At 42.4% G+C, this 25632-nt stretch overlaps 1 protein-coding gene and 1 pseudogene across 1 annotated transcript; one reads left to right on the top strand and one right to left on the bottom strand.

Annotated features, from left to right (window-relative positions):
* Positions 1–9661: 9661 nt before the first annotated feature.
* Positions 9662–10890, top strand: LOC133890264 (clathrin light chain 1-like). Its single transcript, XM_062330694.1, has 2 exons — positions 9662–9682; positions 10543–10890. The coding sequence occupies exons 1-2, from the start codon at positions 9662–9664 to the stop codon at positions 10888–10890; spliced, it is 369 nt and encodes a 122-aa protein (XP_062186678.1).
* Positions 10891–18223: 7333 nt separating this feature from the next.
* Positions 18224–21698, bottom strand: LOC133890263 (uncharacterized; annotated as a pseudogene).
* Between the last annotated feature and the right edge of the window lie 3934 nt (positions 21699–25632).

Here is a 25632-nt window from a genome sequence, read left to right as displayed (position 1 = left end):
TTGCTAGCCAGAAACACTCGATTGGCAATCTACCAAAAAATGGACACGAGTAAAAAGCAGGCAGTGAGCAAGATGTAACACGAACGAGCAGAAGATTGCGCAACGGACGACTGGCGTGAGCAAGAATTGCTGGCTATCCGTAAGCAGAAACGAGCCCCAGATGTGAAGCACAAAACAAGAAGGCCTTCGTTGCTATACATTATTAGCACCTGGCTTTTTTTTTTTTTCTGTTTTAACTAGGGGGCTTCCCCTCTTTTTTCTCCTCCTCCCCTCCTCTTTTTCCTCTTTCATGCCCAAAAATTGAGAGGGAGGGGGAGGGCCCACCACTGCATCAAGGTATCAAGATTGAAATTTCATTGATTCTAATATTTGATTGGTATAAAGTAGATAGTTTGAGAGTTAGCAAGCAGACGTGGGCTTAGATAATTTTGAAAACTTAACACCTCCCAAGTCCTAAAGGAACTAGTGGTATAGGGTGGGGTTGCGGCATTCACTTTTCTCTCCTGCATTGGACGCTTGAGGATTTTCCTATTATTAAAGGAAAGTTTTATTCAAGGAAAAAAGGGCAAATAAGGGAAGAATTTTTCCCACCAAAATACGGGTGTGGGAAAATAACGGTCAAACACCTTACCGAGCCGAACTCCTCTGCCTCTCTTGCCTTCGTTTACTTGGCGAATTGGCTTTGCTCGACCTCACCTTCACCTCCACTCTTGTTGGATCCAAAACCTTCCAAGGTCCGCAAAGCCACCATGTCCTCCTCCTTCGACTCCGTCACGACCGTCGCCGACGAAGAGGATGCGCCACCGCCCGCCCCCTTCGACCCCGCCAGACTCCAACGGTGATGCCACGTACGGTGGCTTCGGCATGCCGCCGGACTCCAACGGCAGCACCACGTGCTGGTACGGCGAGGATGCGGTGAATGGTGTGGAGCACATCATGGGCGCTGAGGACGTGATGGATGATGCGATGCACGGCAGCGTGGGCGGGGGCATAGGTGGTGTTGGCCTCGATGAGGACATGTTCGGTGGGGCGGCTGACGATGGGCCCGTCTTGCCACCGCCGGAGGCCATGAGGGAGGAGGGCATCCTCCGTAGAGAGTGGCGCCGATGAGTGCTTCTTTATTGGTTTCAATCAATTTAGGTTCCAAAGAAGATTTAAAGTCCTCGTGTTGTTGGGAATTTGGAGACTTGTCATAGGAGATGAAGTGAAGGTTCAAATAAAGAAGCAAGGTGTACAAGATTGGATATATTAATGAAAATTATGATAATCAAATACAAAAATCTTCATCCAAAGGTAAAAGAGGTAATGACGGCTAGATTTTTTGTTCATGCATTTTGTTTTGCATCTAATACCTTTGTCTTGTATAGGATTGCATGTACATATGTCAATCTATTGCAATGCCTAGTGTAGCTTTATCATATGTTAGGTTGCTCGTATTTCTCTCTAACTCATGAGCAACCTACATGGTTTATTAGTTATTGGTTCTTTACATGACATATTTATTCAATTGATATTCTTTATGTGCCATGAGTCCAATCTATATGATAAATTCCCTATTGTTATCAATAACAAGTGTATGTCTCTCATAAATATTTGATATTTGTATGCACATATTTAGGGGAGCATATCTTATAGGTTGTGATTTTGAGATTAACATGTATTTCGAGTGATATCATTGTAGTCTTATGGAGTAATCTATATGTCCCTAGAGGTATGCAATGTTTATTTATCTATTGCTATAATTATCAATTTATTTGATCATTTAAGCTACATCTATACATAATATGGCTTAAACTTCCTATCTTGACATATTATCTAGTTGTGCATATGTTTTACTTTCATCATATGTATGCACACATATATAGGGAGTTTAGACTATATTATGTGATTTTCATGAATTGTGATCCATGTTCTTTGCATTTCAATTGGTTTTCACATAACCATTTGATTTAGATTCTTGCAAGTGGTATCATCTTATTGGATGAGATCTCTCCCAAGTGCTCTAACATTTTTTCTTTGAGTTCAACTTGTGTTTGTAGCCTCTTTGAGATTATTAGAAAGAATTTTGATGACTAAAGTAAGATGTAAGTTGCAAGATGGCATTCCTAGGGGAGAACAAGTAAGGAAGTAAGATGTCTAGGGATACCAAAGTTGACAAAGAGGGAGAAGAAGGAGCTCTTGCATGGTTGATCAAGGGAGATAGTGGTGATAGAGGAAGAATTGTCTCCATGACGATCACAATAAAAGGGGGATAAAATGAAGGTAAGAACAATATACGGCAAAGATGAGATCTTTTCAGTAAAATTGCTATCATTGTTTGTTCTTACCATGAATCTAAGCAAGTAGGTAAGGTTTTATGCCTTCTGCATTTGGCTTTCAATTGGTATATTTTAGTATTTACCTCTTGCTTTGGTTGTGTTGTCATCAATCACACACAAAAAAGGAAGATTGTAGCAAACAAGATTCTCTTAGGGCATATATGTGATTTTGGTGATTAATAACAACATAGTCAATGAGACTAACATATTTGTTAAGTATATGTCTTAGTAGGTCCCATGGATGCAAGACATGAAGAAGTCACCGTAACTGGGACGAAGATTGACTGAATTGCAGAAGTCACATAAAAAATGTTAACGCCGAATGGTCCAGCACAGATGAGTTTGTACTCACCAGAGTTTTTTTCCGCGGGTGTTTTGAACACACCGAATGGTCTGGCGATATGAAGATGGTGCACGCCGGAGCATTTACAAATGAAGGAGTTGAAGAAGCTACACGCCAAATGGTTTGGTGTTCAGAGTGGTACACACTAGATGGTTGCACTGGAGTATTTGTTCTAGAGAAGGTGTCAACAGTTTGTTTAGCATGGTTGAACACGCCAGATGGTCTGAACGGATCGGTGATGTCCTAAGAGGGGGGGGGGGGGTGAATTAGGACACTTGGCTCTAAAAACAACACAAGATAAACCTATATTAATTTCTATCTATATGTGCTCTAGGTTTATCTAGTGTGTCTACTCTACCGATCAAAGTGCTTGCAACCTATCTAAAAAGGTAAATTGCAAATAAGTAAATGCGAAAACGTAAATAAGGTAGAGAGAGCAAACTCGGCACAAGCATTTTTTTCTCGTGGTATCGATGGCATGAATGTCACCTCTAGTCCATGTTGGAGCTCCACAAAGGATATACTCTTGGTCGGCACCCAGTCACGACTGTTGAGCCATCAAGTCACAAAGACAAGGTCTCCACCTGGATGAGCCACCAAGGCAAGGTTTTACCACTAGCCTCTCTTCCAGTTCCTAGCCGCCGTGATCATTTCGGAGCTTGAGCCACTGAGGCAAGGGTCTCCGCATCCCCGTACACGCTTTTCGTCACTGCTCCACACCAAGTCGGAGGGTCAATAAGCTTGAGCAACTCCGGCTCAAGATACCGGCGAGTCACCAAGACTCCAAGGCGCCGACGTACTACGTGGTACAAGCTTGGATCACTCCTTGATCCACTCTCTAGGAAGTAATCACCTAGCAACACACTCTCTAGGCCTATAAGCACTAATCACCATCTAATCTTGTGCTTAATTTGCCTTGGATGATCACTTTAAGCACTTTGGTGGCTTGGATATCTTCTCAGGTGTATATGAACTTCTCTGGACTTCAGCTACCTCAAATGATTGAGTGGAGGAATATTTATAGCCTCAAACCCGCGCACTAGCCGTTAACCCAACGGCTTTGAAAAGCTGTTAACATCGGATGATTTGATGAGAACAGTAGTACTAACACCGGATCATCTTGTGAGTATACTCTCACAAACTAGCCGTTGGAACCCCACTCAATCCACTGTGAACACCAGACACTATCATCACCGGACATTCCAGTGAGTATACCTTAGCCATCTGAGCCAATATCTTCTCTGTGTAAATTACTCTAGTGTCTTCTTCGGTGCTTATCAATTCATCACCGGACTATCCGATGAGCAATCCTCAGCCATCCGAGCCAAATGCAACCCTCTCTGAAAAATATGTTCCGGTGTACACATGACTTCATCACCGGACCATCTGATGGCTTGAGCTTCGGCTTCCTTTTTGTACTATTTATTGTTTGGTGTATTTGTTTGTTGTACTCTTGCTTCATCACTGGACTATCTGGTGGGGTCTTCTGCTTCTTCTTTCTACTTGCACTGTTCATTGTCTGGTGTGTGCACTTCCATAGCATTGGACCATCCGATGTAGCATTTGTGTCTATTTTGCACACATGTCAGTAGAAAATATTCCAGTGTTTAGCAAACACTTGGCACCGGACCTTCCGTTGAGGTCAAATGCCTCTGGACACAATGCTCCTGTGTGTTCATCTATGTGAATACCTAACCATCCGGTGAGTTCATTTCTCCTGGGATATTTTCCAATTCAACCAAACTTTGTCCCGGCTTCGGTGGCTTCTTCATGTATTGCATCAATGAGACCTACTAATATATATTATTGGCAAACATGTTAGTCCCATTAACTATATTATCATTAATCACCAAAATCTCAAACATGGCCTAATAAAGCCATTTTCCCTACAATCTCCCCATTTTTGGTGATTGATGACTACACAACCAAAGCAAATGACAAATAACAAATGATACCAAAATTAAGGATCATAAATGAGCATAAAGTCTTACGATATTACTTAGAGCATATTCTTATCAATTAGTCTCCCTTTGTTGTGACTTCCCTTTACTCCATTGCCACTATCTCCCTTTATCGACCTATGCAAGAGCTTTTCTTTTGTCGATCTAGGCGCCTTATGTTGCTTCTAGCATCTTCTTCTTCTCTCCTTTTATCAACTTTGGTATTCCTAGACTATCTTGCTTGTTGCTACAATCTCCCTTACTTTGTTACTTGTTTCTTGCTTTGTTCGTCCACATTCTCCCTCTTTGTCAACAATCCCAAAAAAGGATTATATGCACATGTTGAACTCGAAGGGAAAAATATTAGAGCACATGGAAGAGAGGTTCACAAATCATGATCCAATTGAAAGTATACCAATTGAATGGATATCACTACAAATGAATGATACCAATTGTAGGGTATGATACCAATTGTAAGCTATGAAAGCACATGGGTCACAATTTATGAAATTCACATAATATAGATTAAACTCCCCCTATATGTGTGCATACATATGATGAGAATAAAATATGTGCACAACTAATCAATATGACAAGATAGGAAGTTTAAGCTATATTATGCATGGAGGTAGCTTAAATGAACAAAGATTTGATAATGATACAAATTGAAGCGTTTGAGCATTGCATACCTCCGAGGACATGTTGATTTCTCCATGAGACTACAAAAGATGTCACTAGCAACATATGTTAGTCTCAAAATCACAGCCTATAGGATATACCCCCCCTAAATAAGTGTATATAAGTGTTGAATACTTGTGAGATATATGCACTTGTTATTGATAACAATGGGGATTTTATCCTATACATTGGATCATGGCACATAAAAGATATCAATTGTAAAATTAGTGCCATAAAAGAACCCTACCACTAATAAACCATATAGGCTTCTCATAAATAAGAGAGAAATAAGCAACCTACCATATGAGACTTACACTAGACATTGCAATAAATTGACATAAGCACATGCAATCCTAGATGAGGTAAAAAGAGCTACGACAAATGAAGGAATTTTGCATCTAGCTTCATTACCTCTTCTACCTTTGGATGGGGATTTGGGTATATGATGTTCATGATCTTCATCAATACGCCCAATCTTATACACTTAGCTTCTTTGCATGAACTTTTACTTCATCTTGTGAGCTAAGTCTCCAAATCCCCATAGCCGCTTCGGGGCTTCAAGTCTTCTTTGGAATCCAAACCGATTGTGACCCCTTCATATTGGTGATGACTTTCTTGGGCACCCAAATGGGTTAGTTCTACCCTCAGTTCTTTCTCCCAACTATATGTGCAACCACCTTATCATTGTTCTTCTTCTTGAGCTTGTAGTGATTGTTTTTGATCTTGTTCTTGTAGTTGAGCTTGGTGTAGAGGTTGAAGATCTTATTGGAGAGGTTCGTCATCTTATTCTTCTCCTTGATCTCCTTCTTCACTTGCTTGTATTGGAAGGACTTGTTGCCTTCTTGATAGCATTTAAAGTATGTCACGGTTGACTCCTTCACAAGCTTCTTGACCATAAAAGCACGATTATCTTGAGGAGGCTGGACATGTCCTTTGCCCTTCAATCTCGCTAAGTCCTCATTGAGCTTCTTTACTTCTTGCTTAAGCTCATCATTATCTTGTGCAATGAGTTCATTAGATTGTTCTACAACAACATTCTCAACACAAATCTCATTACAAAGGGGTGAGCTAGATAAAGCATATAAATCATCATAAGAAGTGGAAGCATCTACCTTATAATTGTAATTAAAAAGAGAAATAGATTGCTTCAAAGGGACCTTAGTTTGAGATTCAATGCACTCAAATTTAGCCTTAAGCTCTTCATGCTCTTTGTTCAGCAAATTGAATTTGCACAATAATTGTTCATAATTAGAAACAAAGGTAGCACGAATGTCATTAAGTGCATTGAATTTCTTAAGCTCTTTAGATTGTTTTTAAGGGCCCTTTGTTGCTCATTGATCAAATCAAGGACTTCATCATAGAAAGGAGAATCCTCATCAGATTCATAATTACTTACATAGCTATTCATACCTTTGGCCATAAGACACTTATGAGATGGCTTACGAGATGACTTGTGTGATGATGACATTGAGGAACAAATTTGTTTGGATGGGACGGTGAAGCTTTCATCACTTGAGCTTGATTCTTCATCGTTGCTCATCCATGTTTCTATGCTTGCAAATACCTTGGCTCTTCCCCTTGTCTCTCTCTTGTTCTTAGTCTTTTTCTTCTCCTTCTTGATATGATCAATTGTTTTTACCAAATCCTTCATGGATATTGGGTGATTAATCTTGGCATTGATCTTCTTGATGCTCATCTCCACTTATGAGATGAGCTTGGTGACTTCGGGATCTATCTCTTTATCGCTTGAGGTGCTTTGCTCATCTTCTTCATAGCTTTCTTCATTATCTTCACTTGAGCTTGACTCTTGCTCTTGTCTCCTCATCTTTGCCTTCATATGTTGACATTGAGCTTTCTTTCTTGTGAGAGCAAGGTTCCTGGTGTTGGATGAGGAAGAAGTTTCTACCCCCATGTTCATTGTCATCTCATGGGCGGTGATCTTGCCGAGCACTTAACTTAGAGTCATCTTCTTGATGTCATTGTTGTTGTAGATGATAGAGACGATCAACTTGTACTTTGGAAGAAGAGCTTGAAGTATTCTTCTCACCACTTGATCATCTTCAATTGGCGTCAAACTTAATCCATTGATCTTATTAACAAGAATATTCAAACGTGAGTACATGTCATTAGCACTTTCATGGGGTAGTTGCTTGATGCCATTAATCTTAGTAACAAGCACAAGATATCTTTCATTGCGCACATCCTTTGTACCTTCATGTATTTCAATGAGACTATTCCAAATATCACGTGCATTGGTGAGAGAATGATTAAATGGATCAACACATATAGATGATAAAAAGGATACTCTTTGTCAATGTATCTAATTGCCTCTCCTGGTTGGTGATACGTTGCCTCATCAGCCTCTAGCTTGCAAATAACAAGACATTAGAATTTTTTAACGCAGGAAATTTATGCCATCGAAAAGTGGAGCACTATAGGAATTCATCCTAACCCCGGACGTCATAGCTCTAGGATGTTAATCCTATCAAGAGAATGAGACTTTGGTACTACTTGAAGGGATCGGTGACGTCCTAAGAGGGGGGGGGGGTGAATTAGGACACTTAGATCTATTTTGGCTCGAAAAACAACACAAGATAAACCAATATCAATTTCTATCTATATGTGCTTTAGGTTTATCTAGTATGTCTACTTTACTGATCGAAGTGCTTGCAACCTATCTAAGAAGGTAAATTGCAAATAAGTAAATGCGAAAGTGTAAATAAGATAGAGAGAGCAAACTCGGCATAAGGATTTTTTCCCGTGGTATCAATGGCATGAATGCCACCCCTAGTCCATGTTGGAGCTCAACAAAGGATATGCTCCCAATTGGCACCCAGTTATAGCTCTTGAGTCACCAAGTGACAAAGACATGGCCTCCACCCGGATGAGCCACCAAGCCACCAAGGTAAGGTCTCACCACTAGCCTCTCTTTCGGTTCCTAGCCGCCGTGATCACTTCGGAGCTTGAGCCACCAAGGCAAGGGTCTCTGCGTCCTCGTACATGCTTCTCGTCTCTGCTCCACACCAAGTCGGAGGGTCAACAAGCTTAAGCAACTCCGGCTCAAGATACCGACGAGTCACCAAGAGTCTAAGGCACCGACGTACTACTTGGTACAAGCTTGGATTACTTCTTGATCCACTCTCTAGGCAACAATCACCTAGCAAAACACTCCCTAGGCCTATAAGCACTAATCACTCTCTAATCTTGTGCTTAATTTACCTTGGATGATCACTTTAAGCACTTTGGTGGTTTGAATGTCTTCTCAGGTGTATATGAACTTCTCTGGACTCCAGCTACCTCAAATGACTAAGTGGAGGGGTATTTATAGCCTCAAACCTGCGCACTAGCCGTTGACCTAACGGCTCTGAAAAGCTGTTAACACTGGATGATCTGGTGAGAACAATAGTACTAACACCGGACCATCCGGTGAGTATACTCTAAAAAACTACCCGTTGAAACCCCACTCAAGCCACTGTGAACACCAGACACTCCGGTGTATACTGCAACATCATCATCGGACATTCCGGTGAGTATACCTTAGCTATCTGAGCCAACATCTTCTCTGTGTAAATTGCTCCGGTGACTTCTCCGGTGCTTATCAATTCATCACCAGACTATCCGATGAGCAATCCTCAGCCATCTGAGCCAAATGCAACCCTCTCTGAAAAATATGCTCCAGTGTACACATGACTTCATCACCAGACCATTCGATGGCTTGAGCTTCACCTTCCTCTTTGTACTATTCATTGTCCGATGTATTTGTCCGCTGTACTCTTGCTTCATCCCCGGACTATCCGGTGAGGTCTTCTGCTTCTTCTTCCTCCTTGCACTGTTCATTGTCCGTTGTGTGCACTTCCATAGCATCGGACCATCTGGCGTAGCACTTGTGTCTATTTTGCACACGTGTCACTAGGAAATATTCCGGTGTTTAGCAAACACTTGGCACCGGACCTTCCAGTGAGGTCAAATGTCTTTGGACACAATGCTTTGGTGTGTTCATCTATGTGAATACTGGACCATCCGGTGAGTTCATTTCTCCAGAGACTTTTTCCAATTCAACCAAACTTTGTCCCGGCTTCGGTGACTTCTTCATGTATAAAATCTATGAGACTTACTAACATATGTTCTTGGCAAACATGTTAGTCTCATTGACTATGTTGTCATTAGTCACCAAAATCACAAATATGGCCTGATAAGGCCATTTTCCCTACATGGTCGACGATAAAAATTGGTTATGCCGGAGTATTTTGCATAGAGAGAAGTGGCACGGTTTGGCTCGAGTATATATGTCGGATGGTCCGGCGACGAAGCTGGTGATCACACCGGAATATCCGGTGTTCAGAATGGTTTTGAGTGAGGTTCCAACGGCTAGTTTGTGGAGGATGTACGCGTCGGATGGTCATGTGAGTACAATCTGTTTACACTGTATCATCCGACGTATACAGAAAAGTTAAACCATTGGGTAACGACTAGTCCGTGGGGTTGAGAGTATAAATACCCCTTCATTCGGCCATTTGAATGAGTTGGAGTCTAGAGAAGCTCAAAGACACTTGATAAGATATTCAAGCCACTAAAGTACTAAAAGTGATCATCCAAGGCAATTAAGCACAAGATTAAGAAGTGATTAGTTCCTAGAAAAGGGATCAAGGAGTGATCCTAGCTTGTACTGAGAGGTACGCCGACGCCTTAGAGTCTTAGTGACTCACCAATACCTTGGGCCTTAGTGGCTCAAGCTTGTTTACCATCCGACTTGGTGTAGAGTGGCGACAAGAATCTTGTACAGGAATGCAGAGACCCTTGTCTTGGTAACTCAAGCTCCAAAGTGAAGACGACGGCAAGCGACTGGAAGAGAGGCTTGCGGTGGGGTCTTGCCTTAGTGGCTTGGTGGCTCAACCTACTTAAGGCCTAAGTGGCTCAAGGGTCGTGCCTGGGTGCCATCCGGGAGCTATAGCCTAGGTGGCTACTCCAATGTAGACTAGGGGTGGTGTTTATACCATCGATACTACGAGATAAAAATCTCTTGTGCCGAGTTTGCTCTCTCTATACTCTTTACGTTTCCACATTTACTTCTTGCAATCTATCCTTGTATGTTTACCTTCATAGAGTAGTTTTCTAGGTTTGACTATAGGTTGTAAATCTTTGAACAGTATAGTAGACACACTAGATGAACCTAGAGTACATTTAGATAGAAATTGATATAGGTTTATCTTGTGAAATTTTTAGAGCCGATGAGTTTTAAGTGTTCTAATTCACCCCCTCTTAGGACTTCACCAGTCCTTTCACGGACCAAGAGAGGTTCCACAAGGAAGCGAATCTACAATACTATAAGGCAATCGTGGAGCTGGTGCCGCAAGAGATCTTGGGGCTAGAGAAGAGGGGCAAGAGGAAGGAGCAAGATAGGAAGCCCAACATCATGGTGGTGCAGGGCCCCAAGCCAGGCAAGGCAACCAACCTCTCCATGCGCCAAGTCCTCATGAATCTCAAGCAAAAACCGCCACCGCACATGGTGCCACCACCGCCCGCCAAGGAGGACGAGAAGAAGGAGGGCGACAAGGGCAACAAAGATGCCAAGAAGGACAATAAGAAGGATGTCAACAAAGATAAGCAGTAGGCAGTAGAGAGGCCAAAAAGAAGATGGCTGGTGGCAAGATGGCTGCGTTGAGCGACAACTTCGCCACCGCATCTCCCCCAGTGGCAACTGAGGTGCCGACAGATAAGGCGTCAGAGCAACCGGCAAAGAATTGATTGCCATGCGCTGGAGAACATGTTGCTCAGTTGTTGGTTAATAATGACACTGGGAATAAAGGTTTACAAGCAACTATTCTAAACTTTCTGAAGGAAAGCTGCACATATAATTCTCTAGTTAATTTCTAGTTCTAGTCACACACTGGTCCACCCCTATAAAATCTTTTGCACTTTTCCTAGTTAGAGGCAGCTACCTTGTTTGTACAATTTTGTGTTCATGTTAGATATAAAAATGCAGTTGTTTTTTAATTTGGTCATCATGGAATTTTTTAGAGGTTGCTGCTGCTGTAGATTCATATATTCCTTTAATTTGCTCCTTGATCCCTGAATAGTAAGTGTGATGGACTTGTGATAATTTTGGTTGTCCACGGAAATAAGATGGTCTTGATGTCAAGATTTATGTTATAGTTTGGGTGAAATAAGGGACAAGCTTCTATCTTTATTTAAATAATTAAATCCAAATATAATGATTATTTGAGCACAATAATTGCCATCCGTAGACAATACATACATGAGAAAGAGCATTTCATAGGCTTTAATTAAAAGAATTAAGTTACTCATGTTCAAAGCATCATTAAACATGGCAATTAAACAACATAGGCAGAAACCATTAACTACATGATTGTTTTATCAAAGTTGCTCTCAGTATGCGAGTTACTACTAAATGTAGCCTTCCAACGCCTTATGGCTATCTTCGATCCTAGGCAGGTGTTACAATCTTCAAGTTTTACCTAATTAAGGTTTTAAAAACACAATTGATTGCCTAGAACAAAAGCTGAATTAATTAAGAGAATTAATAGGTAATCTCAACTGCAATTTAATGAACAATATTAAAGCAATTCTAAGCAAGTAATTGTTCAATGCTAGTATCAAGAGCACACTAAAATCCTAGGTAGAGCAACAGACTGTCACACTAAGCCGCACTAACCCGCTATCATCGAGCAAGTAAATTCCACCCACAATCATGCAATCACACCTAATTCAATATGAATAGCAGATTGCAAGATTAAATAAACCAAGTAAGGCAACGGGTAACTCATAACACACATATTGCCTGCGTGCAAAAGGGTCAAGTGAACGAAGATCATCCTATCCCAGAAAGCCTACTCAGCCGCTCATGTCCAAGGAAACCAATTGATTTTTTGCCACCGTCAAGAAGTGGCTTTGCTTATTTGCCACTTTGATCTACAATCATTGACTCAGATGGTCCCATATTGCATTAACATGAGTGCATCATAATCAAAGGGTCAATCTTTTGAGTGGCAAATAATCAATTTATATTGTATGAGGAGTGATGGTGGGAGGTCAACGAAGATACTAGAGCTGCTACTGTCATTGTAGGAGATCGTCCTCAACAGCAGCCCGAGAAGCAGACGTACATCTCATAGTATCAAGTATCAACACAGGACCAAGGTGGACATCAACTGGAACACCAACACTGCATCACGAAGGGCGCGACCACAAAACACTCCGCCAGGAACGACGGTCACTAGGAACATCACAATACCACCATATCACTAATCAAGGCAGTAGAGGAATGCCCGAACCAGCACCATCACCACCGCTGGTCACAAACTTTTGTAACTTTAACCATTCATAAATTTAAAAAATATTTATTTTTGAAAACATGAAAAATCATATGTATAGATTTATCTTGGAAAATACTTTTATAATCCCATAAATGTATTAAATTTGTTCATATATTCTAATATAAAATAATGATCAAATATACATACTGAAGACCGTGTCATGTCCAAAACATCATGTATTTTTTTATTAGAGGCAATAAATTATTAGACACATTAATTATTATTAGTTCTAGTGTTAGGATGAAATTATAGGGTCTCAACATGTCATGAGTTGATAAGGTCTCAACACGACAATAGCATGACAATTTGGATGAAATTCTAGGGTTCTTGTTGGATTAATATCTCTATTGATTATTTAATCGCCTTGATAGTTTAGAGAAGATTTTTTATTTGCCATCGGAAGATAAGGTAATTTCTCCCGTGCCATCCCATGAAATGAACTTCCTTATTTGCTACTGCTTCTAATTTTCATTCCTCCGTCACATTACCGTCTATTTGACCCATAGAAAAGACAAATTTACCCTTAGGGAGGAGGATGACAGCATCAGGCATGGTTACCGGTGGCGAATGACGGTGGGGTCATAGTGCCAGTGTGGACACCCGTGATGGGGATGCGGTCCCCTGCACAACCCCCCTCCTTGCCCTCGGGGCCTTCCCCTTCCGTCCGCTCTTGCTTCTGGGAGGGGTTTATGGCTTGAGTCCCGCCACCATTCGCTGTTTGCAGCCACACACAAGGCCACTGTTGTCCTCTCAAAGAGCAAATATGTCTTGTCTATAGGTCAAATGAACGGTAGTGGTGAGGAAGAAATAAAACTTAGAAGCAGTGGAAAATAAAAAAGTTTATTTCATAGGATGACACATAGGGAATTACCTTATATTTAGATAGAAAATAAGGAATTTTCTCCATTGTTTACTCCTGTTATGGCATAATATCCTGTTTTAGGGTTGATTTAATTGTTGTAGTTTGGTCACTTGCTACTTGATAATATTGTTATTAATCTTGGTATTAAAATGTGTTGCTAAAACCTCTAAATTTTATATTGTAACTGTCACACCTAGTCGAGGACCTGCATCTGAGAGCACTATAATATTAAACAATAACATTAGCAATGTTGCTAGTTCTGTTGGAATATGTGTTGAATATATGTACATGGTAGGTAACAAATAGTCTTGAGTTGTAATTGAGTGTGACTAGTATTAGAGTTGTAGTCAAACTCCTAATTCCGGGTCTTTAAATAGAAGCACCACCTTTGTAACCAATGAAGATTGAAACAGTTGGGGAGGAGCGCCTGTAGTCATGCCCCGAGGATGTAGGCAACTTGGCCAAACCTCGTTAAAAAACATCGTATTTTGTGTGTTGATCTTGTGCTTGGCTTGATGATCCTGGTGATGTTTCCGCTAAAACCCTAACAAGTGGTACCAGAGCCATGAATAAAGATCAAGGGAAGACACGTGGATATGTTCCACATTGCGCAAGGGTTGCACAAGTCTGGGGAAGGACGACGCAAGGTGGAGCATGGCGGCGATCAATGACTCGATCGGTGGATTTGGACACTTCGAGTGTGGTGGTTCGAACTGTCCGATGTGCTGCATCAACAGGGATCCATCCAGACGTGGAGATCGGGTTGATGGCGGCTGGTGGCTATTGTTCGATAGGGGTCGGTCAGACGTGATGGCCAGGTTTGACAGTGCGACTGGAAGATGTCGCGGACAAGGCGGCGGCTCCAACTTACGATCTGATTGACGGGCGGTCAATCCAGATTGGAGCGACTGTTGTTTGCTCAAGGTGGAGCAGCGACAGCGATGATGAAAGCCATGGTGGACTTCGGAAGTTGTGAAGGTGTTCAGGAGTTGCGAAGGGGGTGTGGCCGAGTGGACGCTTCCTTATGGCCTGAACACGCGTGTGGAGTGGCAGGTGGGGTCGGGATCTACATGCAACGGTCTCAAGCATTGGTGAATAAAAAAAAGAGAAAATCTACGATTTAACATCGAATAACTACTGATTCTACAATCCGCCATCGAATTAATTCTGTTTACTTCTATACCATCGAATAAATGTTTCAGTTCCTTATATGCCATCGGCTTCCCATACTACCCTCCGCTGCACTGTTCATGAACAGTATGAACAGTACCGTGAATAAAAAAAGTCACAAAAAATATGTCGATTTTTGTGCATGCTCTATAATTCATAATCAACCCGTTTTAACTGTATTCACCTAAAAATACTGTATAGAATTCAAACTAAAATTCTTCAAAATGTACTACTTTTGTAACTTCTTGCAATTTTTAAGCCTCATAAAAATTTACAAAAAATCTGAGAAAATTTACTAATATTCCTCTAATGTGATGTAATAATTTCTAAAATTATCTCCCACGGTGAAAAAATTAGTTCTTTGTAATACACAGTATTACAAAAGTAGCTCATTTTGAGAAATTTTAGTTTGAATTTTGCACAGTATTTTTAGGTGAATACAGTTAAAATGGGTTGATTATGAATTATAGAGCGTGCACAAAAATCGACATATTTTTTGTGACCTTTTTTATTCTCGGGTACTGTTCATGAACAGTATAGCGGAGGGCAGTATCAGAAGCCGATGGCATATAAGGAACTGAAATATTTATTCGATGGTATAGAAGTAAACAGAATTTATTCGATGGCGGATTATAGAATCAGTAGTTATTCAATGGCGAATCGTAGATTTTCTCATAGAAAAAAGATGCATGCAGTCATATGCAGCAGTCATACATGCATAGGACTACTTGGATTAAAATCAAGTATGTATGTTGCATGGCCATTGACGTGACGTGCATGCATGTGATTATGGAATAAAAAAATGCAGCTGCATGTTTGGCGGATTGGACTCAGCTGGAGACGTGCGATGGCGGGGATTAATCGCGTTGCAGTGCGAAGCGCCATGAGGCTGGGCAGGAGTCGGCACGCAGACAACTCGGTCTGGTGCTGGAGGCGCTCGTCTCGGCTGCTCGGCCAGAGGGTGAGCGCAGCACTGGCGACGGCTCGGCTGGGGCGTCCGCATGGGAGTTGACACGTGGGGAGATGCTCATGGATGAGGCCCAAGCTGGGGGAGCGTGCGAGAAGCAGGCGTGTGGAGGGCACTGGCAGCCGACTCGGACGGGCGTCGAAGGTCTCGCGTGGAGGCGTGGGTCCCGTGTAGCATTCAGTGGGTCCCGTAGGGTGTTTGACGTGTCGAGCAGATTGGTTCAAAGGCTGAGTCCGACTACTACCGGCGTACGAGCACAGGAGACCGATTCGTGTGCGTACAGGAGTTGATCTAATTTCCTGCTCGGATCGGTATTGTGATGCGGCCTAGGAAATAAATACAAGCATACGAGCGAGAAGCCATGAGTGCAATAGAGCGCAGAGAAAAAAAAAACCCAAAGAAACAGAAGTTCACGGGATTGCGGGAGAATTGCAATTGAGCTATTTGTGAACTGTTGCTTGTGGTGGTTGACGGCGAACGACGGGCGGTGATCGAGCGGGTCAACTTCATCATGTGCAAGCGGCGTGGTTGTCGATGGGGCTCGAGAGCGGCACGTGCGGAGGCACGTTCAGCACACGTGAGGTACACGTGAGCGGGATTCAGCGGTTTGCGGCAATAGGCAGATGGCGTCGATGGTGTCCAAATTCGAGGTGACGAGATTTGACAGGACTAGCAACTTTGGGATTTGGCAGACGAGAGTCAAGGACTTACTGGCGCAACAGGGGATCCTGAAAGCTCTTAGCGACAAGAAGCCTGCCAAGGTAGATGATGACAAGTGGGAGGAGATGCAAGCACAAGCGGCGGTGACAATAAGGTTGTATCTCTCCGATCAAATCATGTACCATGTCATAGATGAAACATCACATAAGAAGATTTGGGATAAATTGGATGATCAATTCATGTCCAAGATATTGACTCAGAAGCTGTATCTGAAGCAAAAACTGTATGGGCTGAAGATGCAGGAGGGGTCAGATCTTGCTGAGCACGTAAACGTCTTTAATCAAGTTGTCACTGATCTTGTGAAGGTGGAGGTGACAATTGATGATGAAGACAAGGCAATTATTCTTCTATGTTCCTTGCCAAGGTCTTATGAGCACTTGGTCACAACACTAACATATGGTAAAGAGGCTCAAAGTGGATGATATTCTTGTGGCATTATTTGCTCATAAACAAAGGGGGAAGAACAATGCTAGTGAGAGTTCATCTGTAGATGCTTTTTTCCTCAAAGGTGATCAAGGGAGGGAGACTGACAAGAAAAAGAAGAAGAAGTGGCCACAGTGCTATAAATGCAAGGATTGGGGACATGTAAGGAAGATTGTCCAGAAATGAAGAAGGGCGTGGAAAATATTGTGGTTTCTAAGAAAGATGACTCGGATAGCGATGGTGACCTTCTCGTGCTATCAAGAGAAAAGTCTTGTGGTGAAGTATGGCTGTTAGATTCGGCAAGTTCATATCATGCAACATCAAACAAGGAGTGGTTCTCTTCATACTCTGAAGGTGATATTGGTCTTTCTCGCTTGGGAGATGACACAGGTTACCATGTTATGGGAGTCGACAATATTAAACTGAAGATGTATGATGGACAAGAAGTGCTACTTGAGGGTGTGCAGCATGTGCCGGGACTTAGGAAGAATCTAATATCACTTGGACTTCTGCATGGAGAAGGTTAGCTGGATCAGGCGATATCAGATAAGAAGACCTTGAATATGATGTAGGATGGCAAGACTGTGATGATAGGTGAGAAGACGCGAGGTCATTAGTACAAGCTGAAAGGTGAAGTCATGGAGATGGGTGCTGCAAATTTTGCGGAATACGTTCCTGGCGGCGAGGCATCCTCGTCGGACTATTCAAAATGAGCAGTGGAGATAGATGGCTCAAGTCTAGGTACACGGAGGTTCATACATGGTGGACTCAAGTTGGCGTGCATATTCGTCATGGTGGAGTTTGTTGGAATATGTGTTGAATATGTGTATATGGTAGGTTACAAATAGACTTGAGTTGTAATTGTGTGAGACTAGGATTATATTTGTAGTCGAACTCCTAATTCTGAGCCTTTAAATAGAAGGCACCACCGCTGTAACCAATAGCAAGACTGAAATGATTGGGGAGGAGCGCCCGTAGTTATGTCCCGAGGATGTAGGCAACTTGACCAAACCTCGTTAAAAAACATCGTGTCTTATGTGTTGATCTTGTACTTGGCTTGATGATCCTAGTAATACTTTCGTTAAAACCCTAACAAGTTCTATCCTACCTGTTTTGTTTGATTGCAATGTTAATGATGTTTAAGATATAGGTAGTGTAAAGTCTTCTATTTATGCTACTGAAATGCTGATGTATCTCTATATATTCTTTGTGAATATGTATATTTTATAATTTTTAAATTGGAAATTCTTTTAATCAGAAAATTGCTTAACGCACCTTTCCTGCAACAATTTTTGTTTTAATCGAATCCTACAATAATTTCTTCTGCGACACTCTCACCGTATAATATTTCGTGCTCGATTCTGCTAACATTTTATTAAGAGAATCACGAGTATGTAGGCCAGTGAAATCATTCGCACATAAGTATATAGAGTATCTGACTATTGCGTACAGTAAAAGTCAGGTGAGTCTACGAAGAAATCCGATTCTCTTCAAGAATTTCTTGGACGACCTTTAACGCCCATTCATCCATACATAACAAGTTCACTGTGCCGAGCCTTACGAATCTTGATGGACTTGAATTGCTTTTTCTGTCCTGGACTCCTGACCCATCTTCTCATCAAACGCCGACATGCTGATCAAATTGACAAACCCATCTCCATCCCCATACACATTTTCTGGGGCGACATCGTAGTCACTCTCCCAGAACGCCAATTGCTGTGGCGTCCTATTGCCCACTCCGTTGAAGCATGCCATGGGCACCATGGGTACTTCGAAGTAGCGCACCTTCAGGATCATCTGTCTTCTGCGAGGCTCGATGCTGGCGGCGAGGAAATCTTCCATGCCATACGCAGAGTAGTTCCTTAATTTGCTTGGTGATCAGAAGTGGCTTGTGCCCGAACACTTGGGGAACGGCAAATCCACGATGGCAGCTTCAAGACTCCTCCACAGCGTCCTCAAAGACGATTCGGTAGCCAGGACGTAGATCATCTTTGATAGCTGTTGCAGGAACCCTACGGAGAGTGTAGTCACGACCAGGATGAGGTGCTTGATGCCAACGGGGCGTCCCTGACAAACTCGAGCGCGACCATTCCTCCGAAGCTGTGTTCAAGATGTTAGGGTGCGAAATAGCGTGACTCACCTCGCTATACTCATAAGTTGACACCCTCAGATCAGGTCTCAATGGCCTGCTAAACACACATGTCTAATCAGAGCCACAATCAAGGTATTAAACTAACTTAATCTAAAAAACCAGCTTAATAGGTGGGTGCCACTCCAATTTTTAAGTCATGCTCTCTCATCATCAATATCTAATGTTCTGGATTTGCTGACCTTAAGCTTTGATACCACTAGTTAGAATTTTAGCGGAAGCATCATCAAAATCGAAAATATCAACACACCAAGACACCATGTTTCTAATGAGATTCGGCAATCTAAATGAGAATTGAAACTTGACTATCACTGCCGGTTCCAGCAATAAACCGGCAGTGATAACGGATGATAGTTTATCTTAAAAAAATCATAATTTTTTCATTCTAAAAGCAGGACATCTGTTCTGCTGGCTGGAGGGGGATTTTGAATTCCTAAACATTGTACTATACCCTCCAGGCGGCAGAGCAAAGGGGATATGAGAATAAACTTTATATAAAAATTATAACCCTTGATGAGATCTACAACTTTATAGTTAAAAACTTTATAATTTGAAGTTATTTAAATGCCTAAATAATTATAACAAAGTTTTAGAAAATTAGGATAAAAAAGAAATCATATCCTATTGTTATCACTAGTACTTATGTATTAGAATGATAATGACGTGTTGCACAAGTTGAGAGGTTCTGAGTTCAAGTATCACGAATCGCACACGTGTGTATTTCGTTGAGAAGAATCACGTGACTTGTTAGGGTTTTAACGAAAATATCACCAAGATCGATAAGATCAACACCAAAATATAATATTTTTTAACGAGGTTCGACTATCTTGACTTTAACCTCACCTATCTTAACTGAATTATCAGGGAATAACTACGGACGCTTCTCTCAATATTCATCTGTTTTCATCGATGTGGTTACATGGTGATGCACAATATTTATATGCATGAAAATAGAAATCTAACTACAACTTTATTTTTAATTCCACCCAATTACAATTTAAATCTTCCTGTAACTGATTTTATACACATATTCGACAATATTCCAACAGAAGATAGTCACAACGCTTGAACTGTTGAAAGTAGCGCTAGTAAAGTTGAGACGGCTGGGCGGACAGTGGAGGAGCGTGGCGCCACTCGTAAGGAGCTCCGAACAGGGTATCTACGTAGCGGTATCCGAACCTTTCAAGGGCCTCTCTGACCTTGTCAAGGCCCTGTTTTCTGCAGAGCTTACCAAACATAGTAGCAACTTTTAGTACAGTGCACATTTTCTTTTTTTTACGAAGGCTGAATCATGTGTAGAGTGGCATCGGGCGGGGTAAGCTTGATTCATATGAGCATGGCATCCAAATATACCGCATCTGATCGATCTCTATGGATTTGTTGGGATCACGTACGGGTGAAGAGGGTTCTTGTCGTGGAACCGTCTCGCGGCGCCTAAGTTGGGGACGCGCGTCCGACGCCAGCCGCAGGTTCCGATAGTCGTTGAGGGTTGTAGAGGAGGCGCATCTGCTCCTCGAAGCACTCACTGCACGTAGTTGTGGGCCAGCATGTCTGAAGCGTTCTTCCACAGCTATAACCATCCCTTCCCCTTCATCGCGCCGCAACACAGCACCGACGGGCGGCACGCCTCGGTGAGCCGCGCCTCTAGGTCGCTGCAGCCCAGCCCGGGCACCGGAACGAACGGGTGGAGCTCCCGGACGCCAGCATCCTTTGGCCGGTGGCTCGCCGAGAGGTGCTCCCGGAGGGCAGGGGGAAGCAGGAGGAGCAGCCGCAGAAGTGGAGCATTGGTGGCTAGTCTAGAAAATTTTGAAAAGATGTGCTTGTTCTAGTATAGCATATGCCATATACATTACATTACAAGTTTAATAAAATTAAAGTTATAATTAAACAAAATATAATACATATTGTTTAAATAAGAGTACCCGTTGGTCTTACAAGAAAATTACATGTTCAATTGCACACGACGATGGCCCATATTATAGAGGCGCTTGATTAATCAACACACACTACTACGAAACTTGATTAATCAACACGTACTACTTAAAAAAAGGTTATCACTATTAGTTAAAAATTGTATTATTGCTATTTTTGAACTGATAGTGAATAAATGGTAGAGATAATCCATAATTATCACTGCCAGTTATAGAACCAATAGTGATGGTATATATCACTGCTGGTTCGTAATATGAACCGGCAGTGCTACAAGCTATCATTGTCGATTCTTGAGCCTATTATACCTATTTATGTACTTATCACTGCCACTGTTGGTTCTAGCTACGAATCGGTAGTAATACTTAATCTAGGACAAACAAATAAAAATTTAAGCATTCAAGCGTTAATTTAACCGAGATTTATTTTACTAATCACCATAATATTAGAGTTTATATCACACTGACCCATTATTGTATACCAAAAGCTAACATCATGCATGGTTGCGTGCAAAAAACCCTAAACCTGTGCACGTAAAAACCCTAAATATGCGTGACTACTGGCTGTTAGCCACGAAGACGAAGAAGTCGTCGTCCTCATCCTCGGCATCATCGCTGTCGCCATCACTGAAGTCATCGCCTTCGCCTTCGCCAAAGTCATCGCAGGCCTTCTCCTCCACCTCCTCAGATGAGCTCAATCGTGGCTTCTTTGCCTTAGGCTCGTCGATGAAGAAGTCCCACACCTCGTCCTCGGAGGGGGACCCCGCTGAGTCACAAGAGTCCGAAGTCATTGGTGCCTCGTCTGACGACTGCATTGGGGAGGCCTCCTCCTCCTCCTTGGACGATGACGCGGGTGTGAGAGGCATGTCAGCAGAAGGTGGTGGTGGCCGCGGCGGTGGAGTCAGCAGTAGTGACAATGGCGATGGAAGGAGAGAGGGTGAGAGCGAGAGCGAGCGAGACAGTCGAATGTGAGAGTAACATTTAAAGGCACTGGGAAAAGTCGAGCAGGCGCACGCGTGAAGGCGTACGTATTTTTGTATTTCAGTGCCGGTTCTTAAATACAACCGATAGTGATACTTATTATCACTGTCAATCATTAAAATCATATTTTTTATGAACTAATATTACTACTGGTTCTAGTTATGAAACCGGTAGTGATAATTTGAATATCACTGTCGGTTCGTGTTATTAACCGGCAGTGTTAATCAAGTTTTTGTTGACTCAGTTATTTTTAACTGACAGCGAAGAAGAGGTGCAAATGACCTTCTCTGTGGTAGTGACGGACAAAATGGGTAGAGAAAGAGGGTAATACCTTGCAGGTTCAGCTTGCTGTCGCTGCAGCTGGGGTTTCGGGCTTCACCGCTTTAGGCAACTCTGCAGAGACGGAACCAAACTGTATCTTGCAGGGTGGAACCAAGCTAACATAAGGTCCGATTGACAGATCTCTAATTAGTAATTAAATCCCGAACTACAGTCACCTCAAAGTTCAAAGATTAAGGACTAAGGACTGGCATCGTGCGCATTGACAAAAATCACAAAATGTCACATACCGTTAGTGACTTTTGCCGATACTCGGCTGCGTCGGCGCGTCCTGGTCCGTGACTCCGTGTGCGCCTGCGCAGTATGCCGCACGCCCACCGGCCACGCCATCGGCACATGCCACCAGCCCGCCGCGTCGCCATGCTCACGCTCTGCCAGGGCCCGGGAGCACCGGAGCAGTGAGAAGGACTGACGGCTGATGGGAGCAGGCACTGCGCACTAGAGCCCAAGCAGGTAGTGAGTTGCGAGGGCGCTGAGCGGCAGGAGCTAGCGCGAAGGTGCGGGACTGCGGGTGCGCTGCCAGGGCGATGAGCGAGAGAGTTGTGCTGTCAGACGGTTAGGGTGGAACATAAGGCATCAATTGGGCTTGGAGAGTTGCTCGAAAATGGGCTGAGCTGACATCCGCTAATTTTTGAGTTGTTTGGGTTTGTTGGTCCGAGACCATCTTTAAAGGGTTCTCTTCGCAGTTCCCATTCCCTTTACGATGGGAAAGAGACCGTGAAGGGAACGAAAGTGACGCTCCAACAGCTTCCCGTTAGAGGCCAGCATGGGGCGGAAGAAGAGAGAGGTTCCCAGGGGCGCGGGATTCTCTCTCCTATCCCGTTGCGCGCTCAAGCGGAACGACCGTTGAGGTCACGCGCTTAGGCGGAAATGAGGGCTTGCGGCGGATATCGAACAAAATACCAGAGCACATCCACGGTGGCGACAACTCAACTTGTCAGCACACCAGGGCTTATCACGGACACAGGCTGAGCGGCCGTGGCACAATGATGACCATCAACGGCGATGACAGGGAGGGCTCGCCCCTCTTCCCATTGGAGGGTGCCATCCATGGAGGTGACAGCATAGGGCTCCGCCCCTCTCTTCTCCTCGGCGCCCCCCTCTCAAACATCTCGATTTGGCCATTGTTGGAGATTACGACGAAGAGATCCAAATCTTCAAGTCGGTTGAAATTGAGAGCAATTTAAGTTGGATTCGATTAGAGATAGGATACGGGACCTCAATTTGCTTGGAAATAGAGGGGATTCGAATTTGAATGGGGCTTGAATCGATAGAGATAGAAGGGGGGGGGGGGTGCTCGGCTTTAGAGATAGCGACTGCTTTGCTTCCGCAGCTAGAGGAATGAGAAGCTTCTCTTGGGCTGGTGCCAGAGGGGTATATGGAAATGATAGAATATTAGAAGTTTGTTGGAGAAAGGAATAAGGAAGTGAATACTATTGGAGTGCAGAAATTTGAAGAGAACGAGTTTGGAAAGAGAATCCTTTCCGGAAGAGATTTTAGACTGGAAAGAGAACGAAATGAAGGGAAATGGTTGTTGTTGGTTTGATGGCTTGATATGCCTAAATATCGTAGGATGAGCTTTAACTAGCTTCCGCATTCTCGATCTCTCTCTGACAATTACATACTTACAGATGACATAGTCTATCAACCGGCTTTGCTCATATTTTCTCACGTACATGTAGTTCGATAGCTCCTTAACTCTCCCATACATTTTAAACTTTTGCTAGCACACGAACCGGCATAGCCTAAAGATAGTATATGTGGATTTATGTCATCAACAACTTCATTTGTTGGACCTAGTATCGCTCTTTCATGTATATAGTCAGGATTATTAAATTTTGAATCAAAATCTGTATGTACAACATCTAAAATAGCCAGGATTTTCGATCGGTCCAATTGTATATATAAGAAAGTCGTGAGGTGTTTGTATACAGGTAGATTCATTTTCGTATGAACGTGGATATATCATGATAATTGTCATTGTTTAATTGTCCCTGATGTGGTCGGATATTTATCATTAGATCTGTAATGACCACATATTTCCATAACGCTAATTTCATTTTGAGTGGAAATAACGCTGATTTCATGATAATTGCATTAATAATTTGTGGTCTTGTACCACTTTCTACTACTGGCAGTATTAGCATTCAATCTCCTCCTAAAACTACAAACCTTTCCTCCAAACAGAGTATTATTTGCATTAGAATTTATCTAACTTAATACTCCCTTCGATCCAAATATAAGTCACCCTTCTTTCCCTCTATTTGGGTAGGTTTTTTTTGGGTTTTCCTTAAAAAAAGTCAGAAGCTATCCAAGTAGCTGTCTTTTGGCTCCGACTTCTGGTGATTTTTGGTTAGCTGAGGAAGTGACAATGGCTGAAATAAACTAAAAGCTGAGAAGCAGGTTAAGATGAGCATTTTTTTGGCCTTTGTTGTGCTAAGAAGCTAAAAATTTATTCTAAAAACCAACGACCAAAATTCAACAGTCACAACCGTTTCTTCAGCTAGCTAGAAGCTCTAAAATCATAGCCTATCCAATCAAAAGTAGGCCTTTGTCTCTTTTTGTGCCCTCCTATTGGTTTCATATTTGCGCCTAATTTTGTTGTATCATACCTTACATATGATTTTGACAAGGCAGGTTATCTTAAGATGTTGATGGAAAGAAAGCATAGCTTTGTTGCTCCAGCATGGCGGCTAGGGTGATCTTTTATGAAGGCATATGCTATTTCCAGTTAGTTTAATTCAAAAATTAGCTTATAATTTTATTTAACGATCACTATTTATCAGATTTCACCATAGATTGGTTAAGTCAAATTATCTGTTATAGATAGCTTCCTATGGCAAAGTGGTAAGATAGCTTAAGTTTGTATCAGTCAGTAGTCCACAAAAGACATTCACCATATATCCTCATATTTGTCTTGGTGCAAAACAAGCATGAGATTTCGATTGTTTCACAATGTGTCTAGGTTTACTTGCAACTAGGTGAATTACCTGCAAAGTATAAGGGTAGATTTGGAAAGGAAGTAGTCTAAATTGCCCCTTGAACTATAAGGGTCCTTCAAAACCGTTTAAACAACCCCTTGAACGTTGTAATACCATCTAATTAAATGATCCCTAAAAGCGGTTTGGAGGAAGTTTTGCTATGGTGGCAGGTGTACTGGATACTCCAATTTTGTGAACGGAGTAGTGGACATGACGAAATTTGCGGCTTTGGTCATAGTAGCCAGAGGGAGGCGGTTTGAGTACAGAAACAATACAAGAGAGGAAAGAACTGTGGTTCAACAAGAATTCAGTGTGTCCACGGGGCGACCAGAAAGAGAGGAAAGAAGAGAGAAAAGATTAGGAAGATGAAGAAGTTATTTTGTCACATATATCTAACGGTTCAATTTTATAATAGAACTTGAATTGTTGCATATAAGCGACTAGTCACCTGGCACGACAAACGGCCTTCGGGACCACTTCAAAGGATCCCTTAGATGGT

This window comes from Phragmites australis, chromosome 14 (genome assembly GCF_958298935.1).
Source record: "Phragmites australis chromosome 14, lpPhrAust1.1, whole genome shotgun sequence".
Classification (NCBI taxonomy): domain Eukaryota; kingdom Viridiplantae; phylum Streptophyta; class Magnoliopsida; order Poales; family Poaceae; genus Phragmites; species Phragmites australis.
This window is presented reverse-complemented; position numbering and strand designations above follow the sequence as displayed.

Bases quoted from the DNA above. Each gene is read 5' to 3' on its own strand.
- LOC133890264 (XM_062330694.1), top strand. From the start codon at position 9,662: ATGTACGCGTCGGATGGTCAT. The intron at 9,683-10,542 runs GTGAGTACAATC...ACCCCCTCTTAG, and splicing joins TGTACGCGTCGGATGGTCAT to GACTTCACCAGTCCTTTCAC.